Source organism: Anopheles arabiensis, chromosome 2 (genome assembly GCF_016920715.1).
Source record: "Anopheles arabiensis isolate DONGOLA chromosome 2, AaraD3, whole genome shotgun sequence".
NCBI lineage: Eukaryota > Metazoa > Arthropoda > Insecta > Diptera > Culicidae > Anopheles > Anopheles arabiensis.
Genome location: NC_053517.1, coordinates 50196380 through 50210606, shown reverse-complemented (window position 1 = coordinate 50210606; position 14227 = coordinate 50196380). Strand labels below are relative to the sequence as shown.

The following is a 14227-nucleotide window of genomic DNA, read 5'->3' as shown; positions in this document are numbered from 1 at the left end:
CATCTTTTAATGATTTCGTCACACATCATCCAATTGTGCCAGTGAGGACGTGCCGGGATAGGGCCGAGTTTTCCTCGGAAACTGAACGTTCGCAATAGGGAGAAAAACAAATAAATGTGATACATGCAGGGTAGAGTTTGTCTGTTGGTTTTTAATTCCCGCGCGTTAAAGGACGATTTCTGGTCGCTTATCTTATCCGTACCGATCGGTCCGTGTCAATCGGCTTAGAAGCGGCTAAGCTGCCTCATTCTTCTCGTTTTTTTTACACTTTGAGAGGGATTTTAGATGCATCTATGTTTGTAACATATTGATGCAATTGCCATCCAGCATAGGGACTTTTAAATGTCACTCCCAGAGCTAGACGGTCACTCTACGACAGGCAGCCTCGTTTTAGAGGGGTTCGCTTGTTTGCTTAACGCATCCTTTGACAGCACAGTCGGGCTACACGAATTGTTCGCGCCCCAATCATTAACCACCCGGTGTGGTTGATGTGTGCAACATACAAAAAAGAAAAAAGAAACAGTTAGTGGATATGTATCCGGTGGCAAAGAACCAAAGATCCTTATCTTGACCGCTCCCGTTCCATATGGAATTATGGGAGGAAAAATCCTATCCCCGGACTGCTCTATACCTACGGAAATGGGGCAGCTGCCAGGTACTGTGCAGTGTGTTTAACATAACGCCGGGTGCGAAAAAAGATGGCCGATCGAAACGATGTGTTTAGTTGATGTGTTATACATTCTCCTGTTCCCTTTTTCCATTACCAAACTAGCGTCTACCCTTGCTCTGGTAGGAGTGACTAAACAATAAATCGACGACAAGAGGAGATACAAAAGTAAACCCTCCACTACCCGGAGGGATATAATAGTTTAGGTGGTAATGATGTTGTTTTTCATTTCCCATCATTATTTTCCCTCGCAGCAAGAATGGTTCCGCGTCGCTTCAATGCTCCAAATAATTCACGTCACTGGAGGGACACACATACATCATAATTGCCATGTACATATGTGTGTGTGTGTGTTCGCTTTGCTCCGTGCGATTGTTCAAACGTTCATTTTGTCTATCAAACAGTCTACGCAAATGGTGTAGAAGCTGAATCCATCCCCGCTGAGCCAACTTTCGGCGCAATCTTTTCTTATGCTCTTGTATAATTGTGTGCGCCATAAAAACAACACAAAGCAACTTGAAGTTTTTGTTAAACGACAGGAAAATGTTAGAGTGCACCGGAAAACTGCGTTGATCAAGCTGAAGCAGAAGCAAAATGAATCCATTTATTCGCTATAGACCAAACACAGAGGCAAGAATTGTGTGCGTGTGTATGAGAGAGTGCCCAGAACGTGCAGAAGGAAGAAAAACCTTCATTCAATTGAGCATACAAAATGGAAGTATTTGATGGTCGTACTTTTGTCCGTTGTTTCATGCTTCCCCAACTGTTTTCCCTTGCTCAATCCTTTACCCTTTCTGTTTAAGTTTTGTTTGTCGTTATTTGCAAATGTAGCTTCCACTTCCGGTTGCGGAACTGTGTCGGAATGTGAAAAGGTTTCGAAGAAAGAAAGGGCCTTGCTATCTGCTGAGTGGACAAGCATTTGAATGTGAAGGTCTGTTTGTAATTAGACTGTTATATGTAAATGTTGTACTGTACTTTGGATGGATGGAATTACATTGCGGCTGAGATGAAACATAGCCTAATAAGACAATAGTTTTTTTCCTGTTTTTATTCGTGTTTATAGTTTATTATGACTCAATTAAATTTTGTATTGATATTTTGATTATTACTGAACATGTTCACTGTGATAAGAGGATCCTTGTGTATCCTTTCCCCGATTCTGTCATCACACAAAGCTAACGTACAGTGCGCTGAACCACGTCTGGTAATACGGAGAGTGATTCACGTCAGTTTTGCAAAACATGAATTCAGTCGTTGACACTGACGAAACGTTACGACGAAAGAGCGCCTGTTAGACACAACAAGTTTGCCCTAAAACTGCCAAACGACAGTCTCAAGAGGAAACTGAAGAAACACACATTCACCTGCTCTTGCCATTCGTCGCTAATGTGCCTCAGCTGATAATAAATACATATTTTCGTGTTTAAAAGACTGGTGCGTTCAGCGATGGGCCAGTCAATGAGGGCTGGGGCCGACCGGTGGCTCTCGATTCGTGTGCTTTTTTTATTACCTTTCCGCACCCCGTGTGCGTCCGCGAGGTCATAGAACGTCTTGCACGTAGCAATGTAATGGTTTTCGGTTCAATCAAAAACAAAGGATGTAGTGAAACGGAATCAGCGATTTCGGCCAGAGAAGCAGGACGAAGTTCCCCACAGGATCAGTGACTCCTTAGGGGTTCCGTTTTTCTGCAGGATCGAGAAGGTCCTGTTGCCGGTGTCGGCCAGCGCTAGCCATAAATTAAGGAGCAAAACAACACACACACAAAGAAAACCTGTCTCCCGGGCTCAAACGTGTATCGGGCGAGGAGCGTGTGCAAAGGGCGTATTTTTTGTGCTTTCGTTTTATAGCTCGTTACAATCCAGCAAGTGTTTTTGTGTCTGGGGTTCGAATTTTGAGGGCTCTCCTTTCGGGCCAGGTGAAGGCAGGTGATTTGTACCCGGGAGCTCGATTTAACTAAAGGTGCGCTTTTTTCGGTTTCTTCTACTAGAGGATTTCTCCGTCGACCGGGTGTTGAAACGCTTGTGCAGACAGTTTTGCACACCAACGAAGAAGTTTTGATGAGGTTAAGGATATAGTTTTTTGTTTTGTTTTCGTTAGTGTTGTCTTGAGAGTGACTTTGCGTTAGCCGAATCGGGGTTTGAAATGTTATGATATCTTTAGTGATACATTGTGTTAGATATTAAACTCAAAATCATATCCTCGTACGGTAAAAAAAAGTATTATTGTGATTTATAGTATTTCACGCTTCTTTAGACAAGTCTTCTTAGACAACAAACGATTGAAATGTGTCATGTTTTCCACCACAAGAGGCAAGAACGAAGAAACCTAAATAATACATTAATCTTCGAGTGCTAAGGCTCCAGAGCATCAGGCCTGGGAAAACTATTCTCCATAAATAAAGCCGCCTTTTCCTGACACTAATGGATGAGATTTTTCTTGCGCTTTTGCCAAAAAATTTCCCACTCAAAGTGTTTCCGTATGAGTCCGGAAAAAAACAACGGCCTGTCAACGATTGGACAACTTTAATGTGCATTAAATGTTACCTATCCATTCAGTCCATTCAGCTGAAGGTGGGAAAGCAAAAAAACAAAAAAATTCTCAAATCATTCCATGTTTTGGACAATTTAAAGAATGAAAGTAGAACTTAAAAAAAGCAAAACCAACAAAAATGCTTGGCTGGCCTGTAAGGTTGTGTTTTTCCTTCTTGACGTTGGGCAACAATTGTTTTTTGCTGCCAGCTTTCCGGCATTTTTTGGGGTGACATCTTAAGAAGCTCGTTTTTATGGCGACTTTCCGTAGAGAAGAATTGTTTCTGACTTTTAGGAGCTTTTGAATATATTGCCTTTTATTGAATGTGAGCGTGCTTGACAGACGGACTAAGTTTTGGAGTTTAACCTACACTGAGCCCTGAGCTGACCGTTATCCACTAGCACCTCGTAACTTACTAAGGTGTAAGCAGAGGCGTTGTTCCATTGCTGCCTACAAGTCAGCAAACCATAGGCGAAAAAGCATTGCAACCTTGCAAAAGATACGAGATCGAATGACCATAAATGAAGAAATTAACTGCATTTCATGACACTCTGTTTTGATTGTTGCAGCGTGAAACACTCGCGTTACTTATTGCGCACATTAGTATCGTGATGCGCGACGTTTTCGTTCATTTTGTCCCGCTTGTTTGCCTCCTTCTGGGACTTTGCGACTGTGCACGTGCAATTCTGCTCTACGTGATGATGTGCCGTCCCGGAATGGCGTTTGCAATATAAGTAGCAAGGCATGCGGAACGGTTTGCAAAATGGCATCACCATTTCTTAATTAAGATTCATCATAGTCTCAAGCACCGCACCTCATCGGCGGGCTTCATCGACATGGACTTTTTTCATTGGGCTGTACAAGTGCATAGTAATAAAAGAAGCGAAAAACATCTCATACCATCTTGCATCTACTGCGCAGCAGCACCCTACGAGCTGACGACACTTTGCAGCACTCGGCAATCACGGTAATGCTGTGCGATCTTCATCGATTTTCTGCACGAAAACCGGAACGCTATGATGATGAATAAAAAGAAAAACAAGCCTGGCTCATCTCTTCGGTAGGGAAAATATGCGAAGAATTCCAAATCCCTTCCCTCCTAGATGGGCCACAGTTATGGTTTCTCTGTTTTTTATGCCTACTCCTAGTTCGATCCCGTCCCCATACAGGTGATCGAGCGATCGGAATGGAAAACATCCTTTAATTGGTAGTGCGTGAACGTACCTTCCTGCCCACATATTTTCGCGAGAAAATAACCTTTGCAATCCTTCTCGCCATTGGAGGAAAAAATCACAATGGCACTGGTTACCCCGGTAACTTCGCAAAGCGCAAACGATTATCAACGATTCGCAACGTTAATTAATAATATGTTGGACGTTGAAACATGTGGCTCCAAGAGCCAACCTGCTTCAGCTCCTTTTATTGCCAAGCTGTTTGCTGCAGTTTTTGGCGATCGGCAGTTAATTAATCCATTTTCACACCTTGAACTTTTTACATGGGCATCCTGCCATATTAATGGGTACGCGTACGCTCGATTGTGTCCACGTATGGAACAGGGAAAGAAACCTGCGCGTAGATCGGTGGGAATTGTGAGTTACCTCGGTGGCAAAAATGGAGCACGGTTGCGAGTTCCGTTTAAGGGAATTGCAAGAGTAAGAAAAAATCGAGCAAAAAGCTAACGATTCAAGGAATTTAAGCATGGTTAAGAAGAGCATTTTCACAATCATCTCATTGAAGAATCAATTATTTATTATCCAAAATCAGATTCTTTAACGGCTCAAACGGACTAATGTAAACAATATTATTGTAAACATCAAAACACAACTCTCTACTTGGGCTCTAACGATCAACGGATCAAGTAAAAACCGATCTTTTAAAAATAAAAGTGACGATTAACGTCTCGAGCTACCGCTTAAACCACACTAAATTCGCTTTCACATTCGCTGTCGGTATGATCAATCAATCGTCCGCGTACGGGGTCAAATTCCCTTTCTCGGTGCATTCTAATCGTGGTCAATTACATGTTTTTAATGCTTCAATTATATTGTTTCACGAGTGCTCGCACACATAACAAGAGAAACCCACAACAGCAAAAAACGAACCATTCAAACCAAGATGCTTCAGCTGCGGGTCGATGCTCCGCCGCTCCACCAGCAGAGGAAAAAAATAATCCACGGTGAGATGCATCCCCTTTTTGTTTTAAATTTGAAGTTCTTGTTGTGCAGTTGCAGCGGCGCTTTTTACGACGCTGCACATCCGTTTGCAGCCCAAATGGAGAAGCAGGAAAAACGAACATCTAAAAGGCCCAGCTGCAGGTGAAGCGCTAGGGCTTCCACGCACCAAGATGCGTAGCGGAAGGGAAGCAGTTGCCTCAAGCGCTTGCCGCTCGCGGCGGAACTCTTAACAGGAAAGAAAAGCCCCAGAAGAAGTGCTTTGGAAACATTGCAACGTGAGCAAAACAAACGAGACATATCGTTAAAACCTGTCCCGCGCGCTACGGCTGCCGATGGCTGTTGCCGAACAATGGCTGTTGCGCTGGGGACAACAATCAGCCGCGGCCGCTCCATTCCGCCCTGTTCGCTAATCCTACGCGCTGATTGAATGTCCATCCAGTATCCTTGCGCATGGTTGGCCATCCGCCAGCGCAAACCCTGGTTTGCGTCCTGTGCCAGCGTTCTCGTCAAACCGGATGCTTAAATCGCCTGCCGATCAACTACGCGCACTGCGACCACGCGCATTTCCACTTCGTCCTGCGCTTGACAAAAAGCACCCCCACGGGCAGCCCCAAAATTGGCACCGGGTTGAATTGAATGGCTGATCGGCTGACATCAGTGCGCCCAGTTCTAGGTTCGGAGTGGGGAGAAGAAAAAAAAGCCTCGAACCCTGAAGCCTGATTCGTTTGTGCCTGGCGATTCCCACCGTGGAAAAATGGGCACAAGCAGCCAGGGTAAGCGCAATTGGGGCACGGTGACAGCAGAGATTTTTGGAATAAAATTTACACAGCTTGACAGGTTCGGGGCGAAGGGAGCGCAGGAAACGCCTTTCGGCGGTCAGAAAACGATCGCTGTGGTTCAATCGATTGAGCTCCAAGGGCTGGTTAACAATGTTTTTGCCAGCTTCGGTACACACGGCGAAACCGAGCATGAATGGAACGAGGCCGAGGATGCGCTTGATCGGCGGTCATGATCGAGGGTTGGTAGGAATCTTGCTGCGATTGTGACAAAAATCACATTGTATACAAAGGGAAGCATGTTTTAATGGGCCATTGGAATGTATGCGATAAGCCCGCTTGACCCGGAACTACCAAGAAGTGTGTGATGATCGCGAAAAAAAAGACCAGTTGCAGATGATTTCAGTGCCGATAAATTCTGGGTGGCGCTGGTTGGCGCTTACTTGTTTCTGGTAGCGTTATTTCAGAAAAAGATTTACAGAACGTTGGTATGCTTTGAAAGTTTTTTCGATGCTTAAACATAGCATGATCCGGTAATGTTTATTTACCTTCAAATCTAACTGCGTGGAATCATTGGAGCAAGCTTCTGCGCCCTCTGATCGAAAGTTTTGTACGCCTTCCGTGAGAGTCACTGGCTGACTCCCATGGATAGGTACGGTAGGTCGGTTTCTGGGATGTCTTGTTTCCAGGAACTTCATCCGACTCGTATCGAGGAAAACATTCCCTATTCACTGCGCTGGGCTCATTCCGCCCGCGATCCTACACGTTTTATAGTCGATCTTTTTTATTCCATCCTATTCGTCGCTTAATTTTCGGCTTGTCCCCACACGCTTCGCGATTAGAACAACTTGTTCGCTGCCACGTAATCTGATACCACCGATGAGGCACGGACGCGGTGCGCTCATTCTGTTTTAGAGTCTGCTGTTTAGATAGTAAGCGAGAGAAGGAGGGAAAGAGAGCACGACAACAGGAACAGGAGAAAAGGAGGATAAACATTGAATTAATTAAACAATTCCAAGTGGATTCGGCTCAAATCGGAGCTATCCAGGGGAACGCCAAACGCTGAATCTACTTGGACAGCGGCAGCAGCGGAGCCACCAAGTTGCCACTCGATACACGCGGGAACGGGCAAACGAATGGGGATGACAGCATCTCCCTGGTCTCTGTCCGCGCATGCCATCACATGCAATCCCCATGTTGCTGCCTGGGGAGCGGAAAGGAGCGAGAGCCTCCAGTTCCCCCTCCAACGGTATGCGTAGATTTATAGATTTCGATCGTAATCGGGCTGATAGGAGTGCTCTCAGCTTCCCAGAGCAGCACCGGGGTGGTAACCGCGTAACCGGGACGAAACGGTGATCGAGACGAATGGTGATCAGTGGCCAGATCGGGATCCAGATCGGACATCGCGATCTCGCTTCCAAATTAATCGTTGACACTTTGTCGATGACTTGCGACGGGAGATGCGCGTTTCCCTGCGGCGTAGGGTAGTGTGGCAGTGGTGAGAAAACGAAACCGAGCTCGAGCCCTGTCCGGCGATGATGAAGAAGTTTAGCCATGCGCTAAGCACACCTCTCCTTTCCCTCTTATTACCTGACGCCGCCAGCACGCGAAACTGGAGCCGGAGTTGGGTTCCAATTTCGATGCTGGCGATGATACGCGATGAGCGTTTTGTTCGACAGCTGTTCGGAAGACTTGCGATAGTTCCTCCCCGATAAGGTGTTTGTGAAGTTGGACTTACACGCTCGATGAGTGCCTCGCACGTCCAACCCGCACACATAACCGCGAGTTGTGTGAGAAGAAACTGATAGTGTTCGATTTATGCTCATAAAACTCTCGTAAAAATGCGTCCTCTCTTTCTTGCGCGATGGAATCCCCCGGTACACCGTACTGCAGCGCACTGAAGCACTGATAATTTACCCTTTTTGTAGTTTTCGTCCATTGCGAGGAGTTTGTAACCACCGAGGACACTGACTATTGCGATGTAGCATAATAAAATGAACAATAATTCGACGAGCATTGACGAGCGCACGGTCACTGGAAAGGGACCATAATCAACTGCCATCAGAAGATCATAATCATAAATAATGATAAGCATGAGCATCCGGGATTATGGATACCGAAAATCAAGCTGAAAACAATCCACCCATAGTCTCCCGCTCTAATCGAGCGTACTCGACCAAGGGAAGGTTTAAATTATCGTTCATGATCCTTACCTGAAACGAGTGCCCAATTTATTGTGCCGATGCCCGGATGGTAGCGGTCCTGCACGGTCGTGGACATTTCACGGATACAATTTGATCGTGATTTGTGTGATTGTGCGATGCCAGCTCGCACCCCGGGTACACCAGGCAGTAAAGATCTAACAAGGCAGATACCAGCCGGAAGATAAACCGGTGCTGTCCCTTCACAGACCCGCGGCCAGTGGCACCCAAGCCCCAACAGCTTGTTTAGCTACAAAACAATGAAAAGAAATAATCATCTCTAAGCCAAAACCAGGCCATTCGGATGGATTGTTCATCCCGGCGATCCCCCGCCACAGATCTGATCATCCACTGATCCAGTGCGGGAAAGGAGGCTGATAGTAATAAATTGTACGTACGTGCCCGTACGTCTCAGGCGACGATACCAGTCACATTCACAAGCTGATCGGCAGATTCCGCAGACCGTATCTATATGCTGCGCACCGGTGGATAAATCATAACTCCGCAATGTCTGCACGTATGATTGGAGCCCCTCCGTCCATCTTGCATCGTTTGCGGGAGGAACGGGCAAAACAAACTAAAGTACGAATAAAAAAATAACAACGAATTGGACAGTTATAAAAAAAACGCTCAGCATCATCCGCACCCCTTGGACCTTGCCCTCACTTTGTCAGCAAACTCATGGAAGATCAAGGCTGTAGTGTGCCTGTGTTTGGACGAACGATGCTGACAGGCAGCACGGAACGAATTAAAAAAAGTGCAGAAAGAATGGCTCGTTCGTGCTCCGAATCAAATCACAGCGTCTTCTGTTTTGAGAGGAGCGCGCGAAGCTACCTTTCCAAGACGACGGGGCTCTCCTGCACGAGTTGTTCGTACTGGTTAACTCCTTCTGCTGCTTGCACTTTATCGCTGCTACACTCGTTCTACTACACGCTTTGCCTCGTGTTCGTTGCTTCAATCGTTCGTACGTTGTATTAATGTTATTACAGGTATTTATCATTTGTTTTCTTCTATTACCCACCTTTCGGCGGCCGTCCAATTCGTTGCCGTTATCTTTCTAGCCTAGCATACACACACAAACATACGCATTATCACGAAACAGAAAGAAACAGAGAGAGAGAAAGAAAAAGAGAGATAGAAAGAGAGAGAGAGAGGCAGAGAGCTATGTTCTGGCACGGTGTGGGTATGGTGGCTTGCTGTGTGAGCATTATAAATTTTATGATTTCATTGTTGTTTGTGCTTGTTAGACATGATGTGATGCTGTAAAATATGTGTTGGTTTGTTGCTGCGGTTGATCGTGTAGAAAGGCATGGAAGGTATATGGAGGTGAAACGACGATCTTTCGCTGGTGATATGAAGCTAGTGCGGGAGGGCGTTTACCTTTCTCTATTGAAAGCGTTGCACAGCACAATCAATGAGTCTGAATAGTTTAGAGATTTGTAGACTTGTGGACATGAATTAAAGGCGTATATTGCTGTGTAGCTTAACGAGCATTTAACACACAAAGCTACCACAAGGAATGTGTCGTGCTGTCGAAAAGCGAATCCCTAAAAAGCCTTATTTTCCCGCAACGCATGCATGATCGATTACCTATCGAAGAACGTTTACCTTACAACTGTGGGGTTATACCTGTTTTACATTCAGGCACGATTTAATGGTCCACTGCGGCACCCGGAGGTTCGCATTGTCTCAATCAAAAACTTTCATTCCCGGCTACTAGCCACGGGTGCAACCGTGACGCAGTCCACCGTATACTAGCGACCGCAAACCGTCCCGGGCCTACCAAACCGATCCCGAACGAATGCGTTACACTGAAGGGCAGCAGCAGGTCGCGTTTTAATCCAGCCAACCGGCCAACCGGCCAGATCGATCGATCATCTTAACGCACATAAATCAATGAATCACGCCAATGTGCCGGGATGGCAGTGTAAAAGTGCGGAGGAAATAAAGGGCGAGGAAACAACCGGGCATGTTTCAAACTCGACCATCCCGAAGCCCGAAGACGAAGCGATCGAAACGAATCTCGCACGCTCTCCATCATCCATCCGTCCATTCATCCATCGGTCATAATTCTTACGCCCGGATCGTTTGGTTTGGAAGTAGAATGGATCCTTCGCTTCCTTCTGTCCTGGGGGGAGCGGGCTGGCTGTGTGCAGGCTGTGGGTGACTCTGTTGGTGTGTGCGGAAACGTGGATGGAAAAATCCAAAATCACTCTGTCGAGGAGTTAAGTTGACTTGTCTTGACGGATCTCTCGTACGGAGGCAACCGTTGGACGCACTGGCACAAGCGATCCGTTCGAGGCGTGCGGCGGATCGAGGGCAATCATGGTCGAATCCCTTCCGGTCGTCAACGATGCCCGGGGGAGTGTATGTGGCAAAACGCACTGGCAACTGCCACGCCGTACTCGTCAATGCCGAACGGCATGCGAATCATAATATTATTATTATTATTATGATAATTATTTATTATTTATTATTATCGAAGGCTTCGCGGTTGCAGCGAACGGCGCTTTCTCGGCCTGCAGCTTCGGGGTTGCATCCTCGACACCGAGCTTGTCACGTTTGCAACGTTTCGTGCTGCTGGTTTCGATTCGATTCCAGTACCGATCCGGGTGTTTTTTGTGGTGTTTTGTTTGCGGCAGCATATTTGTCCAATGGAAGAGAACGCATACATTCATGTTGTAGAGTATTGACCCGTGATCGGAGACCGCGAACAGTAGGCTGCTGCCAGTATCTCACATCACTTACACACTTCCAGCGGTCGAGGTGGTTGAGTGATTTACGAGCGTTGAGATCGGTTGATATTGTTGGTGGTTTGTAAGTGCAATGTTTTAATAAGCCTTGAATTATATTTAATTGAAACATAACCTCGAGCAAAAGCGCAGGAAAGGCTTTGCAGCTGTCAGCTACGGGTACTTACAGCTATGTTCAACAGTGTAAGCGTTGGATATATATTACAACGCTTTCTTAAAATAATATCAGCTAATGTCATAGAGAGTCTTTTTGGAAACGATCTGAATGATCGATCTATGCCTGATCTATTGCTCCACCACAGATCTCCGATCATTTTCATAGATTTCTATCCATCCCGCGATACTTAATCTTTATAAGCTTCCATCTTTTACACCTGTCCCACAGCGATCAGGCTTACACTATTAATCCGATTATCACGAACGTTTACCACCGCAAGCTCACTCGAATCACCGATCGATCATCCGACCATCAGGTTTGCCGCTCGTGTATTATGATATTCAAATTGCCGCAACACGCACACCAAAATGAAGAAGCATACGTCCACCCTCCGGAAGAGGTTACTGTACTGTGATACACCGCATGCCCTCGCTATCTACTGGATGTTGATCGTTTTCCACTCTCGACGATCTCTGTATTTGAAGCTCCAAAACCGAAGATTTTATCCCAGCTTCAGTGAGATAAATTTCAATCGCTCTATTTTGACAAGTCCGCAGGCCCGCTGTAGGGAGTGTAGTACTACTACAAAGTGGGGTTACAAACGTTGCAAAAGGAGTACGTTGGAATTTATGACTTTTCCTACTGATCAATCTCTGAGAATCCCGGCGGCGTTTTATTCGTTACAAAAAAAACACACATACACACTGGAAACAGTTGTTACTGGACGCGTTGGAAATGTTTCATTTAAACTTCCACCCGAGAAACCTCGGCAGCCGGTGCAATGTGTTTGCGGTGCACTTGCTATTTAATAATTATAATCATTTATTATTATTGAACATAAAATTTTATTTCACCCAGCCCTGCTGTCCACTTCCCACCCTAGAGCTGGGATGGGGAAATTTCTTACCGTAGCTTCATTTTTGTCCGATTTTTTCACCACCATTTGATTTCCGGCTCGAGCCTGTGCTCGATGCTGATGTTGTTGTTGTTGTTGTTGTTGGTGATGGTAAAATTTTACGACAGTTGTATTGAGCCACTGCCAGTGCACGTGGTACGCGGCAAAACAGCACGGCGGCAAATATCTGTCAGCTTGGCTGGCAGGTTTATGGGTATGGTGTGACTGGGAAATATGTCGGTATGCAAGAGAGTGCGCTACCGCCACCGCCAGCCGTCAAGCTGGTGAGTGCTGGCACTCCTCTGCTAGCCCAAGGGTCAGAGTAACAGGGAGTCGTGGCATGGAAACGATGCAAAAACGGAGAGATACGTTAGGCCCCTGGAAAGGCTCCATTGCGCGCCATTGTATCCGTGGCGAATTGCGAACAACCGAAAAGTTCCCTCCGGCCAGCATTCCGGGGCTGGGGCCGGGTGATGTATGGGTTAACCATTTGGGAGCAGAGCAGTCGCCCGTTGCTGACCGCATTGGTTGGCTTAGGTTGTGTTGAAGTTGTTGTTGTTTTCTTCCTCCGTCGCTCATTTTCTCGGCACCTCAACGATCGGTTGTTGCGATCGGTGCCGCGGGGGATACTGTGTCCTTCTGCTGGCTACGTATCGCCGATACGTACTGGAGCGCGATCGACGACGACGAGAGCAGCGCAAGCAGGGATGCATAATAAAACAATGTCTCAACGAAGGTGCAGCATTTTTCATAATTCCACCTATTAAGGGTACTGTTATGACGAAAAATTATACTCTTACATTGCCCAGCCAGGCACGCAGCCGTGTGTACGAGGCAGGCTACGAATAAAGTCACTCCAGTCACCGATGTTCCGTTTATCAAAACGTTCTGCCTGTTGCATAAAGAAACGAGTTGTAAAAAATCGTAACAGGATATTTCACAGCGTTCACAAAAATCCATCCACAAGTCTCAAAGGAAGAGTCGATTTTCGGCGATGACGCCATGCAAACGATAGATAGAAAGAGTTTACAATCTTATGTGTATTAACTTAAGCGACAAAAATACAAAATCCTTTTGTCTTATCGGTTTCCTTTCATTTTCTTCCATTCCAGCATCCCGCATGACCTCGTCGCACGTGTCACCACAAGTCTGCCGGCCACACTTTCACGGACCACTGTCCTGGTTGAGCGACCCGCCCAAACCGATCGCGTCCAGCAGTGCGTGGGGAAGCCCGTTCGCCTGCCCGCAGGACCCACAGGACAAGCTGTCCCAGGTGCAGACGGGCCAGACCGGCCAGCACCTGTTCTCGTTTCCACCCACCCCGCCGAAGGACTCGACGCCCGACTCGGTGCAGACGGCACCGGCCGAGTATCAGGCGACGATCAACGCGTTCATGCACCAGGCCCAGGTCGGCTCGAGCAATGCGGTCGGCGGTGGTGGCGTGGGCGGAGGGGTCGGTGGTGGCGGTACCGGTCAGACGGCGGACAGCTGCGGGCTGGACGTGAAACCCTGCCTCACCGGGGGCAACGGATCGAGCGGTAGTGGCGGTGGCGGAAGTGGCGGAGGCCAGAACCAACCAAAGCAGCGCGAAGGTACGGGCAACAGCGGGACGGTGGGCAACGGTAGCAGCGGTGGGCCCGGTAGCCATACCAATGGCGGTCAGCCGACCGGAAGTGGGCTCGGCGGTGTGCACGGCGGTGGCCAGAGTGGAGCGGGAGCCGTCGCCACCGCTGGCGGCCACAGTTCTGGCGGTGGCGGTGGGCTGTTCGATGGGTCGGGCCAGTCGGCGTACGGGGGGTACGATACGAGCGGGTACGGCTACCACCACCAGCATGCCGCTGCCTCGTTCGGACAGTCTAACCCGCGCCCCGCCATGAACAGCCCGCACATGAAGCCGCAGCGGACGAAAGCGCGCACGAGTGCCGGTAAGATATGGACACGGTGGTGTTTGTGGATCTTCTGTTTTTCTGTTCCAATTGTCACCTTTACCTTCCGTTGTACTAACAGTGTATTTTGCTTTACGGTTGTATGCTTTTTTTTCGTTATTTCTTATGTTTAGCGGTTGTTGAGTTATG

General features: G+C 47.3%; 1 protein-coding gene across 2 annotated transcripts in view; it reads left to right on the top strand.

Moving 5' to 3' along the window:
• LOC120894954 (GATA-binding factor C) overlaps positions 1 to 14227 on the top strand; it is a 97349-nt gene that overhangs the window by 36558 nt on the left and 46564 nt on the right. Inside the window, exon 3 of one of the 2 annotated variants that reach the window (XM_040297871.1) lies at positions 13265 to 13744. In XM_040297871.1, the coding sequence (XP_040153805.1) occupies positions 13265 to 13744 (480 nt within the window). Of the gene's footprint in view, positions 1 to 13264; positions 14078 to 14227 lie in introns of both variants that reach the window. The other variant, XM_040297870.1, reaches the window with a different exon arrangement.